The sequence below is a fragment of the Neurospora hispaniola genome (assembly GCF_033458365.1).
Source record: "Neurospora hispaniola strain FGSC 10403 chromosome Unknown B0T23scaffold_5, whole genome shotgun sequence".
In the NCBI taxonomy this organism is placed as follows: Eukaryota; Fungi; Ascomycota; class Sordariomycetes; order Sordariales; family Sordariaceae; genus Neurospora; species Neurospora hispaniola.
In genome coordinates this window covers 3,144,081-3,171,601 of record NW_026944410.1, presented here as the reverse complement: position 1 = coordinate 3,171,601, position 27,521 = coordinate 3,144,081, and the positions used below count along the sequence as shown (strand labels likewise).

General features: G+C 54.3%; 10 protein-coding genes and 1 non-coding gene across 11 annotated transcripts; 6 read left to right on the top strand and 5 right to left on the bottom strand.

Annotated features, from left to right (window-relative positions):
• Positions 1 to 234: 234 nt before the first annotated feature.
• Positions 235 to 3,082, top strand: B0T23DRAFT_429977 (uncharacterized protein; the record flags this gene model as incomplete). The annotated part of the gene is made up of 2 exons (XM_062840218.1): positions 235 to 2,296; positions 3,009 to 3,082. 2 exons carry the CDS (start codon positions 235 to 237, stop codon positions 3,080 to 3,082), a joined length of 2,136 nt encoding a protein of 711 aa, XP_062692151.1.
• Positions 3,083 to 4,054: 972 nt separating this feature from the next.
• B0T23DRAFT_454617 (uncharacterized protein) lies at positions 4,055 to 8,636 on the top strand. The gene is made up of 3 exons (XM_062841213.1): positions 4,055 to 4,530; positions 4,604 to 8,037; positions 8,105 to 8,636. The coding sequence occupies exons 1-3, from the start codon at positions 4,240 to 4,242 to the stop codon at positions 8,217 to 8,219; spliced, it is 3,840 nt and encodes a 1,279-aa protein (XP_062692150.1). The 5' UTR covers positions 4,055 to 4,239; the 3' UTR covers positions 8,220 to 8,636.
• Positions 8,637 to 9,019: 383 nt separating this feature from the next.
• B0T23DRAFT_405722 (putative Ni-binding urease accessory protein) lies at positions 9,020 to 9,970 on the top strand (the record flags this gene model as incomplete). The annotated part of the gene is made up of 2 exons (XM_062839039.1): positions 9,020 to 9,231; positions 9,316 to 9,970. 2 exons carry the CDS (start codon positions 9,020 to 9,022, stop codon positions 9,968 to 9,970), a joined length of 867 nt encoding a protein of 288 aa, XP_062692149.1.
• Positions 9,971 to 10,308: 338 nt separating this feature from the next.
• On the bottom strand, positions 10,309 to 11,955 carry B0T23DRAFT_405721 (phenylalanyl-tRNA synthetase mitochondrial precursor; the record flags this gene model as incomplete). The annotated part of the gene is made up of 2 exons (XM_062839038.1): positions 10,309 to 11,687; positions 11,763 to 11,955. The coding sequence occupies 2 exons, from the start codon at positions 11,953 to 11,955 to the stop codon at positions 10,309 to 10,311; spliced, it is 1,572 nt and encodes a 523-aa protein (XP_062692148.1).
• A 795-nt stretch (positions 11,956 to 12,750) lies between these two features.
• B0T23DRAFT_429973 (mitochondrial carrier domain-containing protein) lies at positions 12,751 to 13,981 on the top strand (the record flags this gene model as incomplete). The annotated part of the gene is made up of 3 exons (XM_062840217.1): positions 12,751 to 13,006; positions 13,096 to 13,801; positions 13,906 to 13,981. 3 exons carry the CDS (start codon positions 12,751 to 12,753, stop codon positions 13,979 to 13,981), a joined length of 1,038 nt encoding a protein of 345 aa, XP_062692147.1.
• Positions 13,982 to 14,658: 677 nt separating this feature from the next.
• Positions 14,659 to 16,558, bottom strand: B0T23DRAFT_173954 (DNA-directed RNA polymerase II 33 kDa polypeptide). The gene is made up of 3 exons (XM_062832962.1): positions 16,253 to 16,558; positions 15,614 to 16,179; positions 14,659 to 15,537 (listed from the first exon to the last, which is right to left on the bottom strand). Exons 1-3 carry the CDS (start codon positions 16,316 to 16,318, stop codon positions 15,156 to 15,158), a joined length of 1,014 nt encoding a protein of 337 aa, XP_062692146.1. The 5' UTR covers positions 16,319 to 16,558; the 3' UTR covers positions 14,659 to 15,155.
• A 372-nt stretch (positions 16,559 to 16,930) lies between these two features.
• Positions 16,931 to 18,134, top strand: B0T23DRAFT_173922 (GrpE-domain-containing protein). Its single transcript, XM_062832961.1, has 2 exons — positions 16,931 to 17,403; positions 17,483 to 18,134. The coding sequence occupies exons 1-2, from the start codon at positions 17,128 to 17,130 to the stop codon at positions 17,924 to 17,926; spliced, it is 720 nt and encodes a 239-aa protein (XP_062692145.1). The 5' UTR covers positions 16,931 to 17,127; the 3' UTR covers positions 17,927 to 18,134.
• Positions 18,135 to 18,602: 468 nt separating this feature from the next.
• On the bottom strand, positions 18,603 to 18,674 carry B0T23DRAFT_t239. The gene has a single exon. It is a non-coding gene; the product is annotated as a tRNA-Arg (tRNA).
• A 562-nt stretch (positions 18,675 to 19,236) lies between these two features.
• On the bottom strand, positions 19,237 to 21,179 carry B0T23DRAFT_318049 (glucan 1, 4-alpha-glucosidase; the record flags this gene model as incomplete). Its single annotated transcript, XM_062835048.1, has 2 exons — positions 19,237 to 20,873; positions 20,936 to 21,179. The coding sequence occupies 2 exons, from the start codon at positions 21,177 to 21,179 to the stop codon at positions 19,237 to 19,239; spliced, it is 1,881 nt and encodes a 626-aa protein (XP_062692144.1).
• Positions 21,180 to 22,343: 1,164 nt separating this feature from the next.
• On the bottom strand, positions 22,344 to 23,388 carry B0T23DRAFT_382871 (uncharacterized protein). The gene has a single exon (XM_062837362.1). The coding sequence runs from the start codon at positions 23,204 to 23,206 to the stop codon at positions 22,709 to 22,711; it is 498 nt and encodes a 165-aa protein (XP_062692143.1). The 5' UTR covers positions 23,207 to 23,388; the 3' UTR covers positions 22,344 to 22,708.
• Positions 23,389 to 24,795: 1,407 nt separating this feature from the next.
• On the top strand, positions 24,796 to 27,467 carry B0T23DRAFT_382868 (SART-1 protein). The gene is made up of 3 exons (XM_062837361.1): positions 24,796 to 25,881; positions 25,940 to 27,176; positions 27,252 to 27,467. Exons 1-2 carry the CDS (start codon positions 25,068 to 25,070, stop codon positions 27,088 to 27,090), a joined length of 1,965 nt encoding a protein of 654 aa, XP_062692142.1. The 5' UTR covers positions 24,796 to 25,067; the 3' UTR covers positions 27,091 to 27,176; positions 27,252 to 27,467.
• Positions 27,468 to 27,521: the final 54 nt, after the last annotated feature.

Here is a 27,521-nt window from a genome sequence, read left to right as displayed (position 1 = left end):
TCTATTCTTCTCTGTTGTTTTTCGCTTTACCGGTTCTAGATTCCTCAAAGAGGGTCTCCAGCCTGCCAGTTGCTCAGTTGGTGGGCTTTGACGACTCTGTGGAATTTGGTTTGCCTCTCTCTCTCTCTCGAAGGAAGCACTTGCATTGCAAACTGTTATAATCAACAAGGGTCGAGAGAAGCAAGCACGGGAACCGGAACAAACTGAGTGAGAAACCAACCCGACATTCTGGAAATGTCGACTCATCAATCCCAGCCCAGCAGCCCGCCCAAGAGGCCAAGGCTTTCCCTTCAGATCAAGACCTTTAATGGTTCGAGTGTCAGGACATCCAGGACGCTGGCCGCCGCCGTGGATGTCAAGTCTCCTACAGCCTTCAACACGCTGTCGAATGTCTACGCCACCGCTGTGGATAGGTCGACGCCAATCCAGGAGCATGCCCCGGCAACAGCGCTATCAGGGGGGAAGCCGATGCTGCGCCTCCAAACCCAGGAGGCTGGCCAAAATGGCGGAGCAGCAGTATCCAAGGACCGTCGTCTACAAACGCCTTATTTGGGCCCATATCTCGACACTCCTCTGACGGCGCAACCAATGTCACCTGCCATTGCAACAGCACAAAGCCAGATGATTTTCCCTAGTGCCATGACGGCGACACCACCACTATCCGCCCAGCCGCAAGAGCAGAACGGCCCTCGCGTGTTCACCTTTGATTCCAGCAACAACACAAATAACAACTACAGCATGGCACAGCCGTCACTTTGCATCAATACTACCACCTCACAAGCATCAGAGATGGCTTCTTGCTCAGAAACGCCCAGGAGGCGAACCACCTTTCCATCCAACGTCAAGCTCCCCTACACCCACCCGCGTTCCCTCCGCAGCATCCTTCGCAACAGCCCTCTTGCACCTTTAACCTGCCAATCCCCCAACTCATCCAGACGGCAGTCGCTCCGGCTCCAGGAAAAGGCCGCTCGGCGGGTGGCCTACCACAGTCCGCTGTGCGAGACCATTACCACGAGCAAGTACACCAAGTCGCACGTGGACCTGCTGGCCGAAGACTCTGGGACGCCCACCACGCCCACGGGGGCTAGATCCATCTCATCGTCCTCTTCGTCATCATGCTCCTCCTCATCAGAGGGCGAGGAGCTGCTAGACCAAACCATGGCCTACACCGGCGGCAACGAGACCCGCGACGGGGGCCAGACTCCGGGACCCTATGAGGAGATGCGCAGGCGCATGGCGGGCATGCACGCGTCGACGCCCATCTCGCTTTCGCCGACGAGCGGGGGGATACGCAAGAACCGCGGCTTGCAAGGAAAGAAAAGGGAGAAGAAGCGGAGGTGGGTGTGGACGATCGGGAAGGACGCCGAGGACGCGGAACTGGAGGAGTGCGGGAGTCCGGTGGTGCCGTGGACGGCGAGGCCGGAGCTATCGAACGCGGTAGCTGCTGCTGAAAGAAAGGAGGCCATGGTGGGCGTGCCGGTGTTGGCGGTGCCTGTGCCGCCAAGCAGGGCGAGGACGAGGGCGCAGACGCAGGCGCAGTCGGTACAGACTGTTGTTACTGGGAACAAGGCGGCGGCTGCGGCTGCGACTGTGGCATTGCAAATACCCCAGTTGCCGGTGCCGGGGCCGACTAGCAGCGGGAGGAGGCTAAGGCCTGCTTTGAGTTTGCCTCCTTCTTCCATGTCGACTTTGGCTGTTCCTGGGCCTGTTGTACCTGCAGTGTCTACGCCCGTGGCTGCTGCTGCTCCAGCACTGCCCTTGGTGCAACAGCAACAGCAAACACAAATACAACAATCACCACCACCACCACCCCAGCAACATCAGCAATCCGAGCCCCATCAGCAGCAGCAGTCGTCCCGCGCCACACTCACCCCTGAACCCACCCTCCCTCACATTGAACCCCACACCCCCAGCATGGAATCCGTCACCAGCATGACGAGCATCATGTCCCAAGCCGAGTCCATGTTGTCTGAGGACTCTGTCTTTGACACCTCGTCCGTGTACAACGGGGACGTGGAGATGTCGGATGCGAGCAGTGTTTGCTATGATGATGACCCTGCTGGTGATAACGAGTCTACGTTTGGTGGTGGTGGTGGTGCGGATGGGGAGGAACAACATGGGAACAATAACCACAACAACGTCTACATGAACTACTTGAAAGTGAATGGTGGTAAGCGAGGAGCAAGTGTGGATCAGCCATGCCACTCGTCGGATATGGATACGGATATGGATATGGATACGCCTACGGTTGGGGGAAGGCCGGGGTATGCGGTGGAGAGGTTGGGGTTGGGGATTTGTTAGTTAGTTACCTAGCGTGGTTAGATGGATGGGAAGAGCATAAGATGGATACTGGGTTATGGGAGGTTAAGCTACTGTTTACTTGGTTGTTATCATGTTTGGGGTTTAGGTGTAAAAGGGATATGGAAAGGGAATGGTTTTGATATGGTTATGGGTATGGTTATGGACATGGACATGAACATGATGATGGATGGATGGAAATGAACTCGTTTTGGGAATATGAAGGCGTAAATCGAACAAAGCATTTTCACATACATTTGGTGTACACACAACATCTGTGTCTTTTCATCCATCATACCGTGATTCCTTCTTCGCTTCCATATTCTCATCACTGCATATACTGTGTACGCCATTGGTCTCTAATCCACCGGTATCTCCACGTTGCATTGGATGTTTACATGTGTGATGTGGACTGTCTACCTTACCATGTAGTTTGGATACATTGCATTATAGTTCAGGCTCAGTGGTGATGATTACCAGCTTCTCGAAGCGCACGGTAAAACCTTGTTGTCTGAATGACATGGTGGAAGACAACATGGGGGAATATGGGGGAGCAAGCAAAGACGTAGTTTTGAACATGTAGGACAGGCCAATCACAACCTCAACACCAGCGCGCCCCAATGAACAAGCCGTGTATGTTTGATTTACACAGTCTTTCCCTGTCATTCTTTCTTTTGAAATAACTTTGTCGGTACCTCTAACAACCACAGCTTGCCAACATCATCCCGCAAAGGTCCAGACCAACACCTTGAGACAACACAAGGCCGAGAACGAGAGAGAATGAGTGTGGAACTAGTGTAGACGGCAGGGAGCGAGCCGGAGTGAACCGATGTTGTGCAGTCAGCAGTGAGTGGTCGTGGGTGGGTGGGTGCTGCTTGCATTTGTTAGTTCCAAGCCCGCTGTAGCTTGGCAGTTGAATGAATGACATTACGCACACAAGGAATTGACGGGAAGTAGCTGTGGTAATGACGTCATACCCACCTAGCTCTACTTGTACATCTTCCCCCACCACAACCTCTCCCTCTTCGTACGAGAACATCCATCCGTCCATCCATCCATCTGACCGCACGCAAACAACCACATTGATTTCTGAAATGTTCACCAATGGAACAATTCGTTGTCTACCCATGGCAGTGACCCTGACGGATTTCTTAGTTGGGTGGTGATTGGGTTTCATACCAAGACTCTCAAGTCTTTGCAAAGGTGAGGGATCTCAAACAACGATGATGACAGTCGAGTGATCTGGATTTGTCTTTGATGACGGCGATCGGATCGACTTCATGCCTAGGTATGTCCCTCTTCTTGCTTTTTTCCCCTTGGACCGGGGCTTGGCTGGGGCAGTGTAAGTAGTCCTAAGAGAGCTATCAGAGGAGGGAGGGGGGAATCCTCAACTTGATACTGTACAACCCTCTTTGTAAGTAGTACACCACTGCATCTGTCCAAGTGGATTGACGGGAAGCTCCTCTCTGAGATCTTGCCATTCCGTTGGTTCATCCCATGTCTCTGATTCCTGCTTGCTTTTCCACAACCTCCACTTAATAGGGTAGAGAACTACTGCAGCTGCCATGGCCCTGATGCGCCCCCTACGTAACACCCTTACCACTTGTGGAGAGCTACAGGATGGTCAGCTAGTAGGTATAAACTGGATTCACACTTTCCCATCCATCTTCATCTTGATGAACGTTTCCAGTACCACAAGTACCGGGCAGTCCCATCCACGTCTTTTTTTTTTTTTTTTTTTTTTTTTTTTTCTTTTCATCTTCGATAGGTACTCCGCTGCATCCCCAAGTACCTACTCTACATCACCACAACCTTGTCTCTATTCCTATATCGACCACTTCCCTCAAGTTAATACCAACCAGCAAATATCATCTTCATGTCCAACCACCATCCAAAGGAGATTAGTACATTGTGAGCTTGTCAGAAGGACAGCAGGAAGACATGGACGTCCCGGAATCACGGCATTACCCCGGGGGCCAACCCTACTCGGGCACCAACCGCATCCCCAACATTAAGCAGTTTGTCGAAAGTCTTGATAGGGACAAGAAGGAACGCGATGCCAAACTCGAAGCCGATCTGCGCCGGAATCACCAAAATGGAGAGCTTCAGGCCCATGTCCCAACCCAAACACCCGGCAAGAACCGTCGTACTGTCAAGGACCCAGTAACCGGAAAGGATGTCGAGATCGAGGATATCGAAAGCATGCACATGAAGACGGCCAAGGATCCACAGGTGTGTCGGTCTATACTCACTTACGTGACGCATGATGATAAGAAGCCCAAACTAACCAGCGTCCCCCTTACAGTTGACCGTCCCCAACGCAAACCTCGGAAAGGAAACCACCGTCCAGACCAAAGCCTCACAGTCCGGCGAGGAATACCGCGAAGCCCAAGATGTTACCGCGCCTCCTGATCCCATCGCCAATGGTTCCACCAGCGACGTGCCCATCCATGGCGAAAAGACCAACGTGCTCTTCCACCCTACCCCTTCCATCACCTTTGAGCCCATGTTCGAGTCCATCGAGGCCCGCGCCAACGTCCTCTGCGCATTCGTCTTCATCGGTATCGTCTTCATTGGAAAGGTGCTGGGCGGCAGTCTCTGGGGTTTGTTTCCCCTGGGCATGTGCGTTGCCAGCGGCGTCTTCTTGTGGGCCAAGGACCTGATCCGTCAGGGGCGGGACATGGAATGGTCGAGCGAGCAGAAGCGTGGCGAGACCGCCGTGGTCAACCTGATTCCGGAAAGCGTCGAGTGGTTGAACACTGCCGTAGGCCTGATCTGGGGCCTCATCAACCCGGAAATGTTTTCGGCTGTTGCCGACACCCTTGAGGATATCATGCAGGCCAGTGTTCCCGGAGTGATTGAGAACGTCAAGGTCAACGACATCAACCAGGGCAGCAACCCGCTCCGCATTCTCAGCTTGAGAGCCTTGCCCGATAGCCACGTTAAGGACATGAAGGCTGAAATTCGCAAGGAGGACGAGAAGAACAAGGACCCCCAGGAGCTGGCGGCTGAGGAAGAGGGTGGCGACTTTTACAATCTCGAAGCCACTGTTGCTTACCATTCTCTGCCTTCTTCCGGAGATGTCTCCTCCAAGGCTAAGAACATGGGCATGCAACTGGTCTTCTACCTCGGTCTAAAGGGCTTCTTTGGAGTTCCCTTCCCCGTCTGGGTCGAGCTCAACGGCCTTGTCGCCACTTGCAGACTCAGAATTGCCATGGCTCCCGACCCACCCTTCATCAAGACGCTCAGCTTCACTCTTATGGGCCTGCCCAAGGTTGAAGCCAGCTGTGTTCCCCTCATGCAAAAGGGAGCCAATATTCTTAACCTGCCTCTCATCTCCAATTTTGTCAATTGGGCCATTGCGACTGCCGCTGGCATGTACGTTGCGCCCAAGTCCATGACTTTGGACATTGGAAAGATGCTTCAGGGAGACTCTATCAAGAAGGAGACCCAGGCCCTTGGTGTCCTCTTCCTTCGCATTCACAAGGCCACTGGCCTGAGCAAGCAAGACCGTCGCGGAAGCGAGGGTGGCGGTTCCGACCCTTACATTTGCGTCTCCTACTCCAAGTTCGGCAAGCCGCAATACTGCACTCGCGTCATCCAGGACGACCTCAACCCCGTCTTCTCCGAGACTTGCGCCTTGCTCGTCACCCCCGATATCATTAAGGCTGATGAGCAGCTCTCGCTCGAGCTCTGGGACAGCGACCGCAGCTCCGCCGATGATGTCGTCGGAAAGGTTGAGCTCAGCATCCAAAAGTTGATCCAGCATCCCGGCCAGATGTTCCCCCAGACTTCCAAGCTCAGAGGTGTCAAAGCTGGCAGCTCCATGCCTGGCGAGCTTCACTGGGAGGTTGGCTTCTTTGGCAAGACCCAGTTCAGAAAGGCTCTCAGGACGGATGGCAAGGACCACAAGCTGCCCCAGGAACTCCGCGACAAGCCTGAACTTCAGGATGACAAGGGCACTCTTGAGAGCAAGGAGGAAGATGCCGTTGTTCATACTCCTCCCGACCCGTTGTGGCCTAGCGGTGTTCTGAGTATTATTGTCCACCAGATTGTCAACCTTGAGCTTGAGAACGTCAAGGGATCCGAGGGTAAGAGGAAGGGCAAGGAGTACGAGCCCGCCAGGCCCGAAGCTGGTGAGTTAAAGGAAGAGTCGGGCGGTAAGCTGCCCAGCTCGTACTGCACCATCCTCATCAACGACGAGCTCGTCTACAAGACCCGTACCAAGGTCGTCTCCTCCAAGCCCATCTTCGAAGCCGGTACCGAGCGCTTTGTCCGCGACTGGCGCTCGTCCATCGTGACCGTGACCGTTCGCGACTCGCGCAACCGCCAGCACGACCCCATCATTGGCGTCGTCCCACTTAAGCTCTCGGACGTGTTCCATACCGCCAGTCAGAGCACGCGCTGGTACCCGCTCGACGGCGGCATCGGCTTCGGCCGCATTCGCATCTCGCTCCTCTTTCGCTCCGTCGAGCTCAAGCTCCCTCCTCCCCAGCTCGGCTTCGGCGAGATCGGTACCTTCGAGTTCACCTCGGACAACATCACCACCTCGGGCTTCGCGCCTACGGACAAGATGAAGATCAAGCTGCGCACCGGTGGCTCGTCGGCCAAGGTTCCCAGCGACGTCTGTTCCTACACGCCCGACGGGCAACAGTCCAGCATCACGTGGGACATTTCGGGCGATGCTGACCGCAACAAGCACTCCAAGAAGATTCGCCTGCCCGTGCGCTACCGGTACCGCTCGCCCGTGTTCTTTGAGTTCCACCGCTCCGGCAAGCGCAACACGGACATGTTTGCTGCCTTTTGGCTGCAGGACCTGGTGGACAACGAAGAAAAGGACTTTGACATTCCCATCTGGCGCTGCAACAACGGCATGCGGCTGTCGCAGAATTACATCACCGAGGAGAATTATAGGTCTGTTCCCGACATCCAAATCGAGGAGCTGGGCCGCCTCAGGTTCAGGGGTCAGTTCAAGCCCGGAACGGATCGCGACCACCTCAAGTTCGTTAGCGATAATGATTCGCGGGAGACGATTGAGACGTGGGAGGCGTGCTTCGCTGAGGGCGTCAGAGCTGAGCACGTCGAGAGCGAGGTACCCCCCATCGTGCAGAGACTGCATGAGGAGAGCCTAACGGAGGGCAGGGACGTATTAAAGACGGCGAGGGAGGAGGATAAGAGGAAGTGGCTGGCCAAGGACGGAACAGATTGGACTGGGGCGTTCGGGCAGGATCCTGAGGAGCTGTTGGCGGAGCAGAACGGAAGGAGAAGGGTCAGGGCGGTGAGTGGAGGGAGTCACAGTAGCGAAGGGAAGAGCACGGAGTATGAGGAGAGCAGTGATGAGGAGTCTCACGATAGCCAGAGCCATGCAAATGGCGATGCCGGCATCATTGGTAACGGAGGGTCAGCGGTCGATGGCGACGATTCAACCCCGGACTTGGGTATTGCTGATGGGGAAAACGCGCGGCCGATGAACGATAACGCGGGAGGAGAGGACGCTAATGGCGGGATGAACTCGGGGCTGAATGCTGGTAACGGCTCGGCTGGTGAGCATCCTAACAACGCCAACGGGTCGGCGACGTCCATGGTGGGGAGACAGTCGATGGATACCCAGGCGACCTCGGCCGGACGGTCGATCAAGTCGGCTTCGGGGTCGAGCAGCAAGAATCCCATCAAGCAGTACAAGGAGTATAGAAGCCGCAGTCGGGATTTGCATCGTCAGCATAGGGGGCTGATGCAATGGTAAGTTTTTCTTTTTCGTCCCTCCCTTTGACTGATGTTTCAAGCGTACTAAAGGGATACTTGGTAGGAAACCATTGCGCAACGTCCAATTCGCCAAGGACGAGGCCCTATTCGCCGCTCGCAGGCTCAAGAAGGTTGGAAGCCTGAGTGGGCGGACGCCGGATGTTGAGACGGAGGTTTAAAACAGTCGTGAAGCTAATATGGGATTCCTTTTTTCGTTTTTGTACCATGGATAGGTCGCCGGCGGTGGAAGGTTACCATTCTTTTCGTCCATAAATACCATTCTTCTTCCAAACGCGTTAATGATAGGAACATGGACGGGTCTAAGGTTTGGAAGGAAAGGGAGAGTCTTACAATGCTTGAATCTGAGTTTGTTGATGAGTGATGATCGATATGGCAATTTGTTACGAGTAACTTTTTTGTGGCTTTCTTCCTTTTTTTCGCTCGCATTCTGATGAAGGCTTTTCTGAGTAGGACGAGTTGATGAATAGCCTCAGAAAGCCTGTACGTTGCGAAGTGCTAATTTGATACCTCTTCACATTTAAAGCTGGTGTTATGATCTTCTGTATGTTGAGTGTTCTTTTTATCCTTCTCGGCACATCAAAAGGGGGAAAGTAAACAAACGGGCCATGAACATCCCCACCGTATTCGGCCGGTACCGCTGTCAGATAGGAAGCTATAGTGGATCCCCATTATCAGTTACAGTGACTAAGCTACCCCTCCTTGATGTCACTTGAATGTTATCGCCGGCGTCAATCGCTTGGGCCCCTCCCCACCTTATCTCGATATCATTGCTGTTGAGAAACATCTCGGCGCATTAGATCGGGTCTTGGTATTGTGTGACTCGTCTTTTTTGCTCTTTCTATCTTGAACGTGCTCTTTCTTTCATCTCTAGCTCCTTCTTATACAACTGTCCTACACATACCCAGAACTAGAGAGTAGTAGTAGTAGCACGAACAAGAGCAACCAAGCAATCATCCAGATGTCGCACACGCACTCCCACGACCACGGCGACGGCGGCCACCACCCCCACAGCCATTCTCACGACTTCAATTCCCAGAGCGGCTTCAACGCCCAGGAGCACGGCCACAGCCACGAGATCCTTGATGGACCAGGCAGCTTCTTGGGCCGCGAGATGCCCATTGTCGAGGGCAGGAACTGGGACGAGAGAGCTTTCACCATTGGTATTGGCGGGTATGTTACATATCTCTACCTCTTTTCTACATCTCTTTTCCCTTTCTCAATATGCTGATATATATCCGTCGACCATAAATCCAGCCCCGTAGGCTCCGGCAAAACAGCCCTCATGCTCAACCTCTGCCTCGCCCTGCGCTACGAACACTCCCTCGCCGCCGTCACCAACGACATCTTTACGCGCGAAGACGCCGAGTTCCTCACCCGCCACAAGGCTTTGCCCCCGCAGCGCATCCGCGCCATCGAAACAGGCGGGTGTCCGCACGCTGCCGTGCGCGAGGACATTTCTGCCAACTTGGCTGCTCTCGAGGACCTGCAGGCTGAATTCGACACGGACCTGTTGCTGATCGAATCGGGCGGCGATAACTTGGCGGCGAACTACAGTCGCGAGCTGGCGGATTATATCATCTATGTGATTGATGTGGCGGGAGGCGATAAGGTGCCGAGGAAGGGCGGGCCGGGCATCACGCAGAGTGATTTGTTGGTGGTGAACAAGACGGATTTGGCGGAGGCGGTGGGGGCGGACTTGGCGGTGATGGAGCGAGATGCGAGGAAGATGAGGGAGGGAGGACCGACGGTGTTTGCGCAGGTTAAGAAGGGCGTGGGCGTGGAGCATATTGCTGGGTTGATTCTGAGTGCGTGGAGGGCCAGTGGGGCGGAGGAGAACAGGAGGAGAAAAGGGGGGCCGAGACCTACTGATGGGTTGAAGGATTTGGAGAGGCTGGCTTCCCCCTCTTGAGGGTCCAAAACGATGATGGCTTGATCCTGGGGAATGATGTTGTAAGATTTAGTTGGTTTTGGGTGTTTGATTTAGGGTGTGGAAGCAGGCGAAACGTTTGGTGTGTGGGCTAGACGCTGATGCTAGGTATGATATGGTTGTGGGAGACTATCAAGAAGTTGGGAGAAAAAAAGTCATCCCTTCGTGGCAGTACGTTTTGGAAACCGGACATAACAAACAGAACTCTTTCGACAGGGGAGAGAACAAGCCATACATACATCATGGCCATGGTCTTCCACATAAAACACGGCAACTACACCTACCGTATCATACACTCGATCGTCTTTGCTACGTCGTGTCTACCTAAGCTCAACACCAAGCTTCTCCGCCAATCCTTGCCTTACCCGCTCATGGAAGTCGTTCGCCTCCTCGTTCGTCAGAGTCTTTTCCAAGCTCCTGTAGTTGATTCTATAGCACATGCTCTTCCTGCCCGTCTTGGGATGAGTGAACTGGTCCTTCAGCTGGACGTCTTCAACCACATCCCCGGCAACTTCGCGCACCACCTCCATCAGGTCATTTTCATGAAAGTCATGCACGTTGGCCACGGCAGTGTTCCCACCAGCCGCGGACGTTGACCGCAGCCAGAAGGAGACATCCTTCCAGCAAGCCGGATACTTGGAGAAGGGAACAAAGCGCTTCAGCTTGTCAAGGTTATCCTGCACGCCAGTGAACTGGCTCAGAAAACGCTCATCCTTGGACCAGAAGAGACGGATGTCGGGGATCTGGAACAACAGCATGGCGATGCGCTCAAGCCCAATACCGAACGCCCAGCCGAGCTGTTGCGGCTGGTCCGCATTGATGAACAGTTCCTGCTTGCTGACACCGCAGCCCAGTACCTCAAGCCAGTCACCCTGGTAGTACACCTCCAATTCCCACGAAGGCGACGTAAAGGGGAAGTAGGCCTCAACCCAGCGGACGCGCAGCGGCTCGTCGACGTAGTTGGGATCCTGACGAGCGGCGGCCTGCTTGGCGCGGGTGAAGATCTCGACGACCATGAGCTCGAGCGAGCGCTTGAGGTGGGCGGCGATGGCCTCGGCCTCCTCAGGACTATGATGCCCGCTCTGCAGCGGGTTACGCTCCGGGTGGTGCGGCGGGTTGGGGTCCTCGACCTTGACGTCGTGCGTGGGCAGCTTGGCCAGGTCGGCGTAGATGGCGGCCACGACGTCGCCGTTGGGCACCTTGGTGCGGTCCCACACGCGGGCTCCCTCCATCTGGTGGAAGACGGGGTAGTGGCTGCGGTCGACCTCGTCGCGGCGGTAGACGTCGGCGCTGATCAGGTAGCCGTCCGAGGCGCTGGCGCGGAAGAGCTCGGCCTCGTGGGCTGAAGTGTGCGTGCGCAGGAGCGTGGTCTCGTTGATGTAGTAGGTGTCGGAGCGGGCGCGGCCGACGTGGTCAGGCGGGAAACCGAGCGAGTCAAAGTTCTCGATGGTGCTGACGACCGGGTCGAACTCATTGTAGCGCTTGTAGGTGGCCGTGGAGAACTTGGACTCGATGATCTGGCGGGTGATGGCAACGGGGTGGTCTTTCTGGAGATGAAGCTTGCGGCCGGTGAGAGCGAGGACGGTCTGGGGGACGTTGAACCATTCGTCGGTGGTGTAGGTCTTGCCATTGACCTCGATCGTCGCCGGTCTCGAGCTGTTGAGGGTCGAAGGTGGGGGAGGGGAGCTAGCAGCACCACCTTTTGTGTTTTGCGTTGTTTAGAGTCCGAGTCTGGTTAGAGCTTCTGGAAGCTAAGTAGACAAATTATGCTGACCTGCAGAGGAGGAATAAGATGCTACTCGGAGACAATGGCGGGGAGCTCTGGTCAAGCTCAGTCTGGCGCGTCCAGCTTGTGCGCTGAGTCGCAAAAGCGAAGCCGTGGCAGAGGCCGTCATCACATGGGAGCGAGCCCCAATGCGAGGCACAGCCCGCACGACATTGGCCGCGAGAACTCGTGGTCCAGCCATTGCTATGTGTACCTGGGACAAGTTGAGTCGCGATCGCGATATCCAAAGTAAACAATTGGATCGGGTGTGGGTGTGGAGGGACCTTGCTGGCCACTCAGCCACGGGACAAGCACAAAAATTGCCCAAAGCTCTGTAAAACTTGTAGTGGGCCAATGGGGCTTCAGTCGACATAAGGCGCCAAGCGTGACGTCCTGCATGATGACATCGTGCTGGGGAACTTCCTTTTGTCCTCGCTCGAGCCTCGGTCACCAATTTTTCATTTTCAGCAGCATTTTCAGGGTCGTTGCTCGGTGTTCTAGGGGCCGAAGAGGAAAAAAAAACACAGTCGCACGCCCGCGGTGCTACGCCGATAACGGTCTAGACGATGGAGCCCGCTTACACCATGGTAGCATTTTCTTTCCGTCAGTCCCGTCCGTCTTTCACACCGTTGTTGTTCCCACTTCTTGTCTCCATTCTTTCACGTTCATGTTCAGTAAAGTACCTGTCGTCATCTCGTCTTGACTTTTTGCATCTCGGACGTTCGGCTGGGACCTGCTTTCTGTGTAGAATCAGACGAACACAGCACACATCCGTCTACACATGCAAGATTGAGTACCTCGACCCTGCATCCAACTCTGCATGTTATCTTTGTCCATTGATATCAATTGACCTGGAATGCCTCTGTAACCAATTGACCTCCTGGTATTCTCTCGTCTCTGCCAATTTTCACATCTGTTCCATAACAAGCCCCCTATACGAACAACGGACCCCTGATCGGCAAGAATCCTCGTGGGCTCTTCGTATATATAAACAACCATGCAGGCCGTTACCACTGGCCTTGAAGGGCCTTCATCTTCGCCTTCAGACTCCAAACAGACTGCGGCAGCGTCAGTTACGAAGCCAGCAGCGCAAGCAATCATGGAAAAACAGACGACGACATCAGATAAGCCCGTAGTCGCGGCGACGACGACAAAGACCAAAAAGTCCAAGCAACAAACAATACACTATCCCTTCTGGTTCGGAGGAAGCGCCAGCAGCATGGCTGCCACCGTCACACATCCTCTCGATCTTGGTAAGTTTTGCCCGTGACCTAGAAGCGAACATGTCACATCTACCACGAGCTACCCAAGAAACACCACGGCTAACACCAATGTGAAACAGTCAAAGTCCGCCTCCAAATGCGCACCGGCGACGCCCCCAAAACCATGTCCGGCACCGTCCTCCACATCATCCGCCACAACGGCATCACCGGCCTCTACAACGGTCTCTCCGCCTCTCTCCTCCGCCAAATCACCTACTCGACCACGCGCTTCGGCATCTACGAAGAGCTCAAAACCCGCTTCACCACCAAAGACCACCCGGCCTCCTTCCCCCTGCTGATCGCCATGGCCACCGTCTCCGGCGTAGCCGGCGGCTTGGTGGGGAACGTAGCAGACGTGCTGAACGTGCGGATGCAGCACGACGCCGCTCTGCCCCCCGCGCAACGACGCAACTACGCGCACGCCATCGACGGCTTGGCGCGGATGACGCGCGAGGAAGGGTTCCGGAGCTGGTTTAGGGGTGTTTGGCCCAATAGTGCTAGGGCGGCCGCCATGACGGCCAGTCAGCTGGCTAGTTACGATGTGTTCAAGCGCATCTTGATTAGACATACGCCCTTGGAGGATAATCTGGCGACGCACTTTAGCGCCAGTTTCCTGGCGGGCGTGGCGGCAGCGACGGTCACGAGCCCGATTGATGTGGTCAAGACGCGGGTGATGAGCGCGAGCGGGAAGAGCAGTATCGGGCAGGTGCTGGGGAGCTTGTATGCCCAGGAGGGGGTGAGGTGGATGTTCAAGGGATGGGTGCCGAGTTTTTTGAGGTTGGGGCCGTAAGTTGATTCCCTCTTTTTTTTTTCCCTTTGCCTTTATGGATGTGGTCTTCCGCGAAAGTTTCATGGATATGATTGTGCTAACGAGGTATTGACACGGACAGACAAACGATTTGCACCTTCATCTTCTTGGAGGGCCATCGGAAGATGTACAAGAAGGTCAAGGGCATTGAGGAATGAGTTGTCATTTGTTCCTCTTCCTGGCTACCTACCTTTTCTAATCTCTCTTTCTTTCTTCACCTTTCCTCCCATGTCCAGTCTTGGGAGTCTACTGCATAGACGGACTAGCAGCAGCAACAGCGGGTTTTCAATTGCATTTCAATCAAAAGTGGTCGGGTCTTGGTTGTGGGTGGGGACATAATGGACGGATTTGTATAGAGGAAATCTGCATTTCAAAGGTCGAATGGTGGTCTTTTTGTCAGGACCTAGATCGCGATGCCTCATTTTTCTTCTTGTTCATAGGTTTCCTTTGATAGATGTTCCCTCATCCGTCAGGCATTGAAGCGGCGGTAGGGCTGTCATTTCGACAATGGTGTTTTGGCTTCATGTAGTTCTACCCTGGGAGTTTGGTGTTTCCCATAGAGTTGTGTAAAGCAAATAGACCAGAGCAGCAAGTGCTTACTAGACTCCAGCAACCGGCAAGAATGGCATCTTAATTATTTATGAACCTTTCACTTTCGAGCCGCTTATGAATGTTTTTAGGTATTTTCGTCCCCTATATAGTCGCCAGACCCGGGCAACTATATTCACCTTTTGTCTATACCTCGCAATAGTGCGATAGATCATTTGCAGGGCGCCAATAACAGAGAAAGCTGTCCTCGTTCCGCTGCCTAGTATATGTGGTGTCTGGACGAGGGACGCTCAAATAAGATATGCTCTGGTTCCTCTCGCCCTGACTTGAATCCCTTCAGAATGCGCCCATCTCCTCTCCTTTAATTTCAAGCTCCAGCTCTCAGATTTCCCTTTTCCCAGTTTCCCCCAAAGTTGGCCTTGACGTGTGGCGGCTCGTGCCTGACGCCAAAAGTCCGGTATTTGGCCCTGATCCGTTCCGTGGGCCTCAGCCACGAAGAGTGATTGAGTTACGGTCCCCGCAGTAAGGAACGGAGGCGCCACAATTACTAAGTAGATGCTGAGTTGGTGATGATAGCGCGAGTGTGTGTATAGAAATGCGAATCGGCATCTTGCTTGAATAGTGAAAGTGTGGTGTTGTTAATCGAAGTGCGCAGCTTAAAACCCGCGCCGCAAAGATACCGCAGATACCCAAAACCTCCCGAAAAAGACAGGCGCAATGACCTCGCAAGCCATCAGGAGGAGTAATCGACGTCGCAAACCGCAAACTGTAAGCATATAATGCTCAAGACCAAGGATTTTGGCCGCCTCCGTAAGGAGTCGCTCCGTAGGGCGTGGTACCTCCCTGACCTCCCCAAGAGCTCTGGTTTCCTCCGTTTCCATATGGCGTAAACGATCCTTGGTCATTCCAGTTGTCGCCACCCTCATTGTAGCCTGGGCTGCGCGGTCCGTTGTATCCGTTCTCGCCACCATCGCTTTCGGTAAGTTCGTGAATCAAGCCAGCCAGCTTCTGCTGGATGACCTTGATGCCTTCAGTGACAATAGCATCAGGGGGAATAGGACCGGCGGTTTCGACGTTGTAGTAGAAGCGTTGTGGTACTGCATCGTAATCGAACGGTTCGCCCTCCTGGGGAGGCTCTTCCCAGTCGGCGTACTCCGAAGGAGGCCTAGTAAGAAAAATATGGTGAGAAATCGGTCACATCAATGCAATTACGATAAACTGAGATGATGTAATGTACTTACCACTCTTTCTTAGGGTCCTGCTCGTACCACAAGTCGAGATGGTGCAGCTTGTTGTGAGGATCATACTCAAAGCCGATGGCGGCACTTGGGGCCCACTTGGAGTGCTCCTTTGCAATACCCTTCTTCGCAATGCACTGAAGCTTGATCTCCTGGCCGTGACGAAGCTTGAGGATGAGGGGACCTTGGCCTTCGGGATCATTGATGATAGGCGAGCCGAGAACCTGGTTGACGCGATCGCCGACTGGAACAAGATCGCGGGCACAGACTTGCATGATGTCGTCGCCAGTGCACTTGGCGTGAAGGTTGAGGGTCACACTACAATGCTCGCAGTATTCGTCGCAGTCGCAGTCCCTAGAATACAGAAGCTGCTCGATTCCTTCGGCGTTGAGTGGGATCAGGCCCAGTCGGTGGGCAATAAATTCGTCAGCCAAAACAGAGCTGTTGGCCTCGATCTCGACTAGATCGATGGCAATCGTGGGAATCTCGGCAAGCATGACGCGACGGAGGGAGTTGGCGAAGCTGAGCTCGGTGTTGGAGAGCTCAAACTTGACTCGGGTGTTGTCCGCCTAGAATGATGGTTTAGAACGATGAACGAGCAGCTGAGCGCAATTGCTGTGAGCAAAAGCACACAGGACATACTTGTGAGATTTTGACGACCGGTCCCAGGGACTCGGCGTCGTCCATCACCATCGGATCGTAATCCATCTTTGCGTGTTGACCGTCGGTCGGTCAGTTGTTCTCGCTACAGTCGGCAGTTTTCGATGGTACGTTTTGTGGTGTATGAGGTATTCGGATGCGGGGGGAGAAACGGTTCAAGGAAATTGTGGTTCTGGGCAGGGTGAGTTGAGGTTGAGGTGGCCTTTGTTAAGGGCCGGTTGATGCGAAATGCAAGTTGCGGACTGATTTCGGTTTCCGGCGCGTTGACGGGTCGAGGTTCGGAGGCGCCACCACCACCTAGGACTGCAGCCAGTCGCCAATCTGGAATGCAACCTTGCCTCTGGCTGAGGCCGCAGCGGGCAGACAAAGCCGGAGTGACAAGGATTAAGCTGGCCTTATCTTCACATGACCTGGCGTCAGCCAACTCCACGGTGTGTCTTTAACAGAGTAGGAGCCAGGTCCATCTCGACTCCCCGCACAAAAGAGCCCCGCCAGGCACACCCGGGGCGCTGTCGAAGCTCCAACTGTCGGTGTGAGCAACGAAAACTCGAATGGTCCGGCAGGCAATTTGTCGATTTTGAGCGGTGCGTTCATGACCCGCTTTTCGGTTCGCTCCCGGCCCCAGCCGGCCGACAGGATTGATGCAGCAGCACCCACCCTCCCACCCTCCCACTGTGGGAGACACTGCGAAGGCCCCTGTTGGCCGCCCAACCCGCCGCCCGTCCATGCCGTCTCCGTCCCGTGCTAGCGCAGCTGTCTCAAAATTTCTTTGAAAGTGCCTCTCTCGACACGCGACGCTTCCCTGTCTCTGACATCGCCACATCTCACCACCCGTCACATCCAGATACCCAGCCAAAATGCTACGAACAGCCCTCACCCGCTCTTCCAGAGCCCTCTGCTCCGGCGCCCGCGTTGCCGCCCAGCGCCCTATTGCTTCCCAGATCTTCCAGATGCAAGCTGCCCGGACAGCTGCTCCCCAGCTGCGCTCCGCCGCCCGGTGGTACAGCGCCGAGGCTGAGGGTGAGAAGAAGGCCGACGAGGGCGCCGAGCAGAAGGAGGGTGAGACCGACGATGTCGTTGCTGCCCTCAAGAAGCAGCTCGAGGCCAAGGACGCTGAGGCCCGCGAGTGGAAGGTTGGTTCTTGAGCTTCAAAACATATGCATATACAACTATGACGGACAAGTCACTTACACGGGATGTCCCTCTCTACAGGACAAGTGCCTTCGCACCGTCGCCGACTTCCGCAACCTCCAGGAGCGCACCGCCCGCGACGTCAAGCAGGCCAAGGACTTTGCCATTCAAAAGTTCGCCAAGGACCTTGTTGAAAGCGTCGACAACTTCGATCGCGCCTTGAGCGTGGTTCCTCAGGACAAGCTCAAGTCGGAGGAGCAGTCTGAGCACCTCAAGGACCTCGTCAACCTCTACGAGGGTCTCAAGATGACCGAGAGCATCCTCCTTTCGACCCTCAAGAAGCACGGTCTCGAGCGCATCGAACCTGAGGGTGAGGTCTTCAACCCCAACGAGCACGAGGCCACCTTCATGGCGCCCATGCCCGACAAGGAGCACAACGTCGTCTTCCACGTCCAGCAGAAGGGCTTCAAGCTCAACGGCCGCGTCCTCCGCCCTGCCCAGGTCGGCGTCGTCAAGAACAAATAAATGTTTTTTTCTGTTTCATCCAACAACCGGAAAAGGGCTAAGCAGAGATGGTTGGCATGGGCTTAGCAGGGCAGGGCTTAGCAGGGCAGGATACCCTGAGATGTCATATCATGACATGACATGAGAACAAGCCCATGGAGAAAGAAAATTTCAACATATGGGGCTCAAGATATAGCCAGGGGAACCAAAAAAGGAAAACATTAAAAGGAAAATGGGGCTCGACTGTAATAAGCCCCGTGTACAACATCCAACACAAAACGAATTGTATGCAACATATGCCCGCCCCCCCGCGCAGGAACAAAAATCGGCGTTCACAGGTCTCTTTACAATCTCATGTATTATATAATGCCTCCTCTCTGGTTTTTTGGGGTTTTTGACAAAGCATATATACCACGGCAACTAAAGCGTTGCTTGTGATGGGAATGGGCAAGCGGGCAAAAGGATATAAAACGATTTTGGGCGTACTTCAGATATACCGAACTACCTATTTACCAATCATGCTACTGCACTATGGCAGTTTCTCCCTTGATTCCTTACATCCCAAAACCACAGCACCGCACCACAAGCAGTTCAGTACCCGATCAGGGATGTCTTGCACATGACTCAGTAAACTGTCGAAAAGCAAAGAGCGAAAAAAAAAAAGAAACTTTGGTACTCAAAGTACCAATTTGCAACTCGATCCACCCAGGGGTCGAACCTGGAACCTCCTGATTCGTAGTCAGACGCTCTGCCATTGAGCCAGCGGACCTTTGAAGCTTAACTTGTTGGACGTTTTGTCCAGAGGTCGTAATTATAAACCCATATGTCATGTTTACTTCACTTCCGCACAACGGGGATTGTTGTAGGTGGTTGATTGATTTGAATGTTGATTACATTTGCCATTGTCCTTCTCAACGTTAAACTTTGTCAATTTGGATACAGAGAAGATTTAACCAAAAGTTTGTGTGTGTGTGGACTTTGCCTAAATATAGGTAGGTGTAAGAGACAAACAAGAAAAGAAAAGGGAGGCAGAAAAAGGATACAAACATTCTTCTAAAGAGAAATCAAGATGCCCAGGTAGCTGATCTGATGCTGATGTGAAAATGAAGTTCTGTTTTCCCTTCTCTTTCGTTTCTTCCCTTTCTTTCTTTCTTTCTTCCTCTGTTGATATGCAGCTTTCCGTTTCCTAGCCCCCCTCCCCCCCTTATGCATCTAACCAAATCCCGGGCCTATCAATTTTACACTTTGTAATCACAAATTCCCGTTCCCGTTCGCGTTCTCTCAATTCCTTTTCCCAATCACTACTTACTACCTAGTACGAAGCAAGCGATTTACCTCCACGTATCATCAAGAGTCGCAGTAGAGGCGCAGTCAGTCCCAACAGCATAGCTGCGGTCAGGATCGTTCTCCCACTTGACGGACCCATCCGAGTTGACAACGACATACTTGTACTTGAACGAGGTGCCCTGCGGCAGCGCAATAGTGGTGGACCAAAGCGGGTTGCTAGAAGAGTACTGGTTAGCCGACAGGCTGACGCCGCTGGCGGGGACCCAGTTGCCGAGCGCAGCGATGCTGCCTACGAGCTTGACCGTCTGGCCATAGCTGGTGGTGACCTTCTCGTTGAAAGTTACCAAAACCTCGTGGTCGGCGGCGCAGCCGGTCTGCTTGGGAGGGGTGACGGTGGTGCTGGCGGGCGTAAGGTTGGCGGGAAAGGAGGTGGCAGTCGCGGTGGCGTAGGAACCGGCGACGGTGGAAGCGGCGCAGGAACCGGGCAGAGAGTTGGCGGACGCGGCGCCCCACGAGGGAGGGACGATGCCGGCGCGGCGGGCGGCGGCGGAAAGGAAGGAGGCGTACGACCAGGTCAGGTGGGTGGCGCTGAGGGGGGCGCCCGAGTCCTTGTCGAACTGCTCGGCCAGGGAGCCGTCGGAGGGAGTGTACTGGGCAACGATGTCGACGAAGCCGTCGGCGTAGGTGGTGACGGCGTTGATGATGGCGGTGTAGGTGGAGGAGGAGCTGGAGTAGGTGCCGGTGCTGACGGAGGAGACGAGGTCCTTGAAGAAGGCGAGGGAAGTGGAGGTGACGGTGATGGAACCCTGCTTCTTCCAGACGTAGACGGCGTCGTAGAGCTGCTCGGCGGCGGCGAGAGTAGCGAGGTACCAGGGGTTACCGTTGTAGTAGACATCCTCGGCGTAGCGACCGACAGCGGCGGCCTTACCGGCAGTGCGACCGGAGTTGACACCCCAAAAGCGCATGGAGTCAACGACAACCTTGTGGTTGGCAAGAGCACGGTCGCTGCAGGGCTGGAAGGTGTTGACATCGCAACCGGCAGCGGGGTCGAAGTTGTGGATGGAAGTCAAGACGGAGTTGATGTCCTTGCCGCTGCGGTAGTTGACAAAGTTGGAGATGATGTAGCCACTGTTGGACCAGAAGCTCTGCTGGAAGCACAGAATTTGGGGAGCAACGGCATCGCAAGCGCTGCAAGAGCTGCCGACGGACTTGGCAAAGGCAGAACCCTCAACGAGAGCACGGTGGGAGGCGGCAATGGTGAAGAAAGAAGAGCTGTTGACCTCCTCCCAGAGATCGAAGCCGGTGTTGTTCCAGTACTGGGCAGTGTAGGCAAGGTCGTTCTTCACAATGGGCCAGATGATGCTCTTGGCAGTATCAGCATAACCGTTGCTGACGAGCCACTTGCCATAGCCGATGAGGGCAATGGCGCGAAGGGGAGGACCATCTCTCTGGGGGCGGCCCCATGCACCGGTGAACTGCTGGAGGTCGACCATGAACTTGGGCTCACCAAGACCGGCACCGTTGGAGAGGGAACCGGACGGGTTGCTAACGCCCTGAAGCTTGGCCTGTGCAGCAGCATAAGCCTGAATGGTGTTCTGAAGAGTGGTGTTGTAGTCGTTGGTGAATTCGTCGACAATAAGCTTGGTAACAAGGGCGGCATCACGAGTCCATGTATACCAGTCTATCGACACTGTGAGCTATGCTGCCATGAGAGATGAGACACACTGTGCAATTTCCACTTACAGTCAGGGCTCGACTTGGAAGGGGAGGCAACCACAACACCAGAGGCAGCACCGGAGGCTCTGCATCCAGAAGCACCGATGTTGCACAGAAGGTTCTTCTGCGCAATGGGAGTCTCGGTCTGGATATAAGAGTCGACAGACCGCTTGATGATGTCGCTGTGCCTCTTCTCATGCAGAGGATCCGGCAGACCGAGCACGGCCTGGAAGGCGGCGCCCACGACGAGGAGCGAAGAGACAAGATGCATGGCGAAGTAGGTCAAGGGACTTGTCGAGAAGTCTGTTGCGTTGGAGACCAGGCTGGTGGTGAAATCATGGTTGCTGAGGAGGACTTGCTTGAGGTTATATATTGCGTCCATCTTGTCTTGTCCAGGATGTTGATGGGCGACGATCTTGTCTTGCTCTCGCTTGGCGTTAACCCCCTTTGGAGGCTGAGGCCTGTATTCTGACGTTCGAGTTGCGGTCCGGCTGGTGAACCCTGGTCGTCTAAGTTCGGCAACCTCAGCTTCCACTTGCAAGGGCTTCGGAGGAGAGCCGGGGTGTCCGTTCGTGGATGATGAGGTTGCACTCGCGGGCGGGTCAGAGTCGTCGATGGGATGGGATGGGACGAGGCGGAAGCGTAGGCCGTGTATGTATGTACCTAGGTGAATTATGGAAGGAGAAGAGTTGGAGAAAGGGCCGAGAGGACGGTCTTGAGTGCCATCCGGGCCATTAGGTGAGGCTCGGTCCTTTTGACTCTTTTAGTTGGATCTTTTGCTTTCTGGTCACTGGTCACGTCACGTCACGATCCTCTTCCTTTGTGGCGCGGCAGTCCCACTGCTCTATCTGCAGGAACGCTTGCTCGCACTGCGCTCTCTCCCTTGTTTCCTGGTATTTGACCAGTCCGAATCATTGGAGCAGAAAGAGGGGACATGATAAGCTCTTGAGTGAAAGAGAACGTGCGGTGTTATGGTTGGTCTATGGGGACTGAGAGCGGTATGCGGTACCAAACCAGGAGAGAGTCCTGAGCTGCTGACCTGGGCGAGTGGACAGTGTGGTTGGCCGAGATTGGCCGGGAATGGATCCATGATGGAGAGAGCTTCAATCCGGCAATGACCTAATCTCGCCGCGGGCGTCGTTTACCGTCGCATCGAGAAATGAATGGTGGCTGCCATACATAGGCAGGCGTCAGTGTCGCTGCCGTCATGTCGGTGTGTCCATGGTGAAGGAAATGAGTGGATGGCGCATTTTTCATACACTTGACTTGCTTCAGCTTCCATGTGAAATCTGCACACGGCGCACTGCAGCCTGGGATCTGGAATGGAAGGGAAGCGGCGGGTGGGTACATATGGGGCAGAGGTTACATCTTCCCTTTTGGCGCCTGAAGTTCCTTGGGTTTGGTTTCCCCATAATCTCGTAATGGCGGAGACCTAACCCCCCATAATGCGGGGAACTATCCACTACACCTCTGAGTGTCATGGGAACACTACCTATGAAACCTCGTGACTTTTCCGCCCTTCCCTTTTGACATCTGCACACATGGCAATGTGATGCTCTTTGTACTTTGTGAAGCCATCTTTGTCATACCTAGGGTCTGGAACTGGGAGAAACATGGTGTATATCACGGCCCGCTAGGCACTCACTCCATCGTTACGAATATCGATCTTTTAGTCGGAGGCTCACGTCGGAGAATACTCGTTCTAGCATCTCTCTATTCCTTGTTCTAAGCTTGGCGGAGAGTATACTGATCTTGCAACTCTTGCCAGCCATGAAAACGAACCACGGGCACATCACCCTCTCACTGTAAATGGGACGAGTCTCTCTTCCTCTCCGCCATCACTGCTACCCACGCCCAATGATGCGCGTCTCCATCATACGTCAGCTCGTCCGGCCGACAAAACAGTGACAAATGATGGTCTGCCGCCGCCGAGGAGGTCCTTCGAAATCGGGCCGTCTCGATCTTGGGGCAGTCTGTGGCGTCTGGGGGAAGGGCTTGGGGCCGTTGGAAAGCCTTGAAAAGCCTGATGGAAAAGGACCGCGGACAGGCGCTATGCCGAGGATAGAAAGTGAAGTTGGGGAACCTGGAACACCAAAGTCGGGCAGACAAGCATGTCGGAGCAACCTTACCTCCCCCGGACTTTTCTTCTTTCTTGGCTGCGGGCAGATAGTGTACATGACAGGACCCCTGTTCCCCAAATTCACAAAGGAGGTCCCGCTCCGGCAGCTCGGCTAGCGTGGAGTGCGGCTGGGTGAGATCTGGGGGTGGACTGCGTTGGAGTGCCGACTGCATCTGCATTCGCGGCCGTTGTGTCAGGAACAGGAAGGAGTCCGGTTATGCTAAGGACAGGGGTGGCTTTGCGCAGGATTTGTCGGAATTGAGGGAGTGCGACTTATGCCGAACTATGTAGGCGACCATGTTCCAGGTCCGTTTTTGAAGCAGAGCCCATCGAAGTTATCACAAAAGGTGCGAAATGTAGTGTATGAATATGTTTCTTTTAGCTAGGCCGAATAGATCAAATCGGGTTAGGGTCAACAGTTACACAGGTTGGGAATAACATCAGTCCATATGACACGACTTGTTCCCTAATGTCAATGGCCAGTTCTCTCAAAGGCCGGCATAACTTGACGAAATTCCGGTCACGCCGCCGTTGAGCCGGCGAACACTAATGGACAACAGCTGTCTCACAGTTTCAGATCGCAAAGAACGATCTGGAAGCACCACCATATCACCCACGTGCCTATCAAAGATGCACCTTGAAGAAAAAGGCCCCAGACTATTTGCGTGACGTGCAGTAGCAACTGGAACGTTTGACATGGGGATTCCGCCGAAAAAGGCCGACCAAGAAAACTTGCACCGAGGAATTTGACGTTTAACTCTCGGCGTTTTACTTGGACAGAGAGGTGCCTTGACTCCATTCCCAAAACCACGGTGGCCGTTGAATACTACGGTATGGGGCGACGCCAGCGACCTCGGAAATTCCCAACTGTGAAGGCAACTGATGTTTCCAATACGCGGATGAGAACAATGGAAGCCGATGCTACCCTAGGCCAGGACACTATTTCGAGTTGGTAAACTTCTCAAGACCAGGTCGGTCCTTTCTTGAGGACAGGGCACCTCACTTCACCAAAACATACCTATGAGAGTCAGGGTCAAAGTCAGACGATTGGCTGGCAACACAGCAGACGGACATTTGACCATCTCATGTCCTAGCACGCATGTGAAAGCATATTGGCGGGGGATCGGGCTGGCTTGACTTGATGCCAAAATACCAAGAGTGATGGACATGGAGTTCTCCGACATGTCGGTACGAATCCCGACTGCTCATCTTCACAAGGGCAAGCTTTGAACGCTATTAGATCAAAAAGGGCAGCAATCAAAACACATGTGTTTACGGCAGGAAATGTGGCAATTGTCATGGTTTCCCCCAGCCTCATAGGACGACGTCCTCGGCGAACGGATTGGAATATGACTTCCCCTACATCATCCGGCGCTCCCCAAGCTCAAGCCTTGCGGCGAACGAGGTTCACGCCGGAGTTCGGTTCTTCTGGTGACCTGTCGGATGGAAATTGACATCATGGAAGAACGTAAAGTCCTGGATGGCTCCTTGGTTGCCGAACTGCCTCAGCACTCAACCCTAGCTACCTACAAGTGCAAGCACGAGCTGGCGGCAGAGGAGCGCTGGGCACAGGTCCGTGAGGAGAAAAAAAAAGAGAAAGAGGAAGAGTTGGGCGCGACGTCCCGCTTGATATACGAAAATTTTGGAGGTGGGGTCTGTGCATCGGGTGCCAAGCCAACCTTGCAAGTTTTGGTGGATACTACGCAAGTACAAGTAGGTACCCGTTTACCTTATCTCTTTATCGCATGGCCCCAGCCACCTCACTGCAGTAACCTACCTACGGCCAGGCCCAGACTTCAGTTCTGTTGTTCGGCTGCCACTCGCTGTCAGCCTCAACTGACGTCTAGCGATTTCACTGGCAACATTCCCGTCACTTCACTGTCGGTCCATACCTCCAGGTCACTACTCTGATCATTGTGCATCGTCCATTCGCACACGCGACCCGGAATTTTGACTCTCTTTCGGCACCTACGACCGCACCCTAGCCGACTTGCGACACCTCATTACCATCACATATCCTCATCAAAAACCGATTTCACAATGGACGCCGCGTCAATCGAAGAGCTCAACAAGGTGCGACGGGCAATGGGCATGAAGCCCCTGCCCGTCCCCGGCGAGGCCCCCAAGGCTCGATCACCCACTCCCGAAGGCGAAGACAAGGGCAGCACCCTCGAGACCCGCGAAGCCGCATCGTACGACAACTACAAGAAAGCCCTGGAGGCAGAGGCTGCAAAGAAGAAGCGCGAGGAGAGAGCCGCCGCTATCAAGAAGGCCCGCGAGATGGCCCAGCGCAACGCTATTCTCGACGGCAAGGGCATCGCCGATGACGTGGAAGACGACGAGCTCGATGCCAAGGCTTGGCTCAAGAACCAGAAGAAGCGGCAAAAGAAAATCGAGGCGGCAAAGAAGGCCGAGGAGGAGAAGGAAGCGGCGGCGGCGGCAGCGGCGGCGGCTGAGCACACAGCTAGGGATCTGGCCGGTGTCAAGGTTGCGCACGATATCGACACCTTCCTCGAAAGTGGCGACCAGGTTCTCACGCTCAAGGATACCGGCGTGCTGGATGCCGAAGAGGAAGGGGACGAGCTCGAAAACATTGAATTGCGCGAGCGAGAGAAGCTGAACGAGAGACTCGACCTCAAGAAGAAGAAGCCGCTTTACGACCCTAATGATATCGACGAGACGGGCGAACGAACGATTCTGTCACAGTACGACGAGGAGATCAGCGGCAAAAAGAAGAAAGCTTTTACACTTGGGCAGACAATTAGGACAACGACAACGACAGATTCTTTGGCCGACATCCTAGACAGTGCGCCTGTTCAGCGGAAGGGGCAGACGGTTGATCTGGATATGCTCGGTATGTTCTGCCCTCTTCCCCAAATACCTTTGATTAATGCTAATGATTGTGCCCACAGACGATGCTCCTGCACCAGTATCAGACTACATGGATGCTTCCGAAGTCAAAGTCAAGAAGCCGAAAAAGAAGAAGACCAAGTCGACAAGGCGACGAGACGATGACGATGTGCTATATCCAGGAGAGCCGGAAGCTCCAGCAGACACAGAGCAGCAGATGGACATCGATTCGGAGACTGTGACGTACACGAAAAAGAGAAAGACGTTTGACGAAGACTTTGTCGACGATGACGATCTGCAACAATCCTTGGCCCGCCAGAGATCCGCGGCGTTGAAGAAGCGAAAGACACGACCCGAAGAGCTTGCCAAACAGCTGCGCGAACAATCGAACCAACCCGAGCCGGAAGCCGCCGAGGCTGGAGGTATCGTTATCGACGAAATCAGCGAGTTCGTTGATGCTCTCCACGCAGAGCGCGAAGAGGAGAAGAAGGCACCAAAGCCAAAGCCTCAGCAACGGACAGAGACAGCGGTTACAGCAATGGAGGAGGAATCATCAGACGAGGAAATGGAAGACGCCGACAAGGATAGGCAGTCTGAGCGGGCCGCATCGCCGACCGCTGAGCTTCCCACAACCGGTGTCGAAGAAGAAAAGCTTGTCGCCCAAGGCATGGCCGCAACCTTCGCCCTGCTCAAAGACCGCCGTCTCATCGACGCCGAGTCCCGCGGCGGAGAGCTCGTCAAGAACTTCCGCGAAAGTGCCCACTTCAAGGCCGAACTCGCCCGCCTCATGAAGAAGTTCGACGAGGAGACCCGTATCCAGCGTGAGCGTGATCGTGCCAGCGGCCGTCTCGACCGGATGTCGACCCGCGAGCGTGAGGAGTGGCAGCGCCAACAGAACACAATCCGTGAACAGCATCAGGCACGCGTCATGGAGCAGTTGTTCAGGGAAGCGTACAAACCCACTGTTGAGCTCAAGTATGTGGGCGAGGACGGCCGTCAGCTCGGGCAGAAGGAGGCCTTCAAGGAGCTGTCGCACCAGTTCCACGGTAAAGGCAGCGGAAAGGGTAAGACGGATAAGATGCTCAAGAAGCAGGAGGCGAAGAAGAAACAAATGGCGCAGAGTTTCCTTGATGCTAGTCAGAACGTTGGTATGAGCACGGCGGCGTCACACCAGGGTAAGAAGCGCAAGGAAGCTGGTGTTCGGCTGGCATAAGGGACGACGCGGAGGCTTGATATTACTTACGACTGGTATTCGGAGCGTCGAGAGATGGTTGTTTGGATTATACTATACGAAACAAGGTGCATACAACCCTTTTTATTCCATCATCTACCTTCAAGTTCATTGGACTCGCTGACACGGGACGAGCCCTCTAGCGTCGTGCATAGGTAAGACGTAGATCGTTCCGTCGAGTCGTGATCCCGCTGAATTACCGTTTGCCGTGAAAATATGCACTTGTAAACATTCTGCCCACGACAAAAGCATGGCCACTGGTTGATGTAGGTCACTGGAATGTCCGATCAAAAGAATACCGTAAGTCACTGCTTGGACCAGCATGGAGGGGAGAGAACAAATGGTAGCTGGGTTGTCAAACCCAAAATAAAACATTATTTTCCTGTTGTATCTCTAGGTATACGCATCTCATA

Coding starts and splice junctions, on each gene's coding strand:
- B0T23DRAFT_454617 (XM_062841213.1), top strand. CDS start 4,240: ATGGACGTCCCGGAATCACGGCATTACCCCGGGGGCCAACCCTACTCG. Junction 4,531..4,603: donor AGACGGCCAAGGATCCACAG/GTGTGTCGGTCT, acceptor TCCCCCTTACAG/TTGACCGTCCCCAACGCAAA. Junction 8,038..8,104: donor CATAGGGGGCTGATGCAATG/GTAAGTTTTTCT, acceptor GATACTTGGTAG/GAAACCATTGCGCAACGTCC.
- B0T23DRAFT_173954 (XM_062832962.1), bottom strand. CDS start 16,318: ATGGATTACGATCCGATGGTGATGGACGACGCCGAGTCCCTGGGACCG. Junction 16,180..16,252: donor CGGTCGTCAAAATCTCACAA/GTATGTCCTGTG, acceptor CCATCATTCTAG/GCGGACAACACCCGAGTCAA. Junction 15,538..15,613: donor CAGGACCCTAAGAAAGAGTG/GTAAGTACATTA, acceptor TTTTCTTACTAG/GCCTCCTTCGGAGTACGCCG.
- B0T23DRAFT_173922 (XM_062832961.1), top strand. CDS start 17,128: ATGCTACGAACAGCCCTCACCCGCTCTTCCAGAGCCCTCTGCTCCGGC. Junction 17,404..17,482: donor CTGAGGCCCGCGAGTGGAAG/GTTGGTTCTTGA, acceptor CCCTCTCTACAG/GACAAGTGCCTTCGCACCGT.
- B0T23DRAFT_382871 (XM_062837362.1), bottom strand. CDS start 23,206: ATGCAGATGCAGTCGGCACTCCAACGCAGTCCACCCCCAGATCTCACC.
- B0T23DRAFT_382868 (XM_062837361.1), top strand. CDS start 25,068: ATGGACGCCGCGTCAATCGAAGAGCTCAACAAGGTGCGACGGGCAATG. Junction 25,882..25,939: donor GGTTGATCTGGATATGCTCG/GTATGTTCTGCC, acceptor TTGTGCCCACAG/ACGATGCTCCTGCACCAGTA.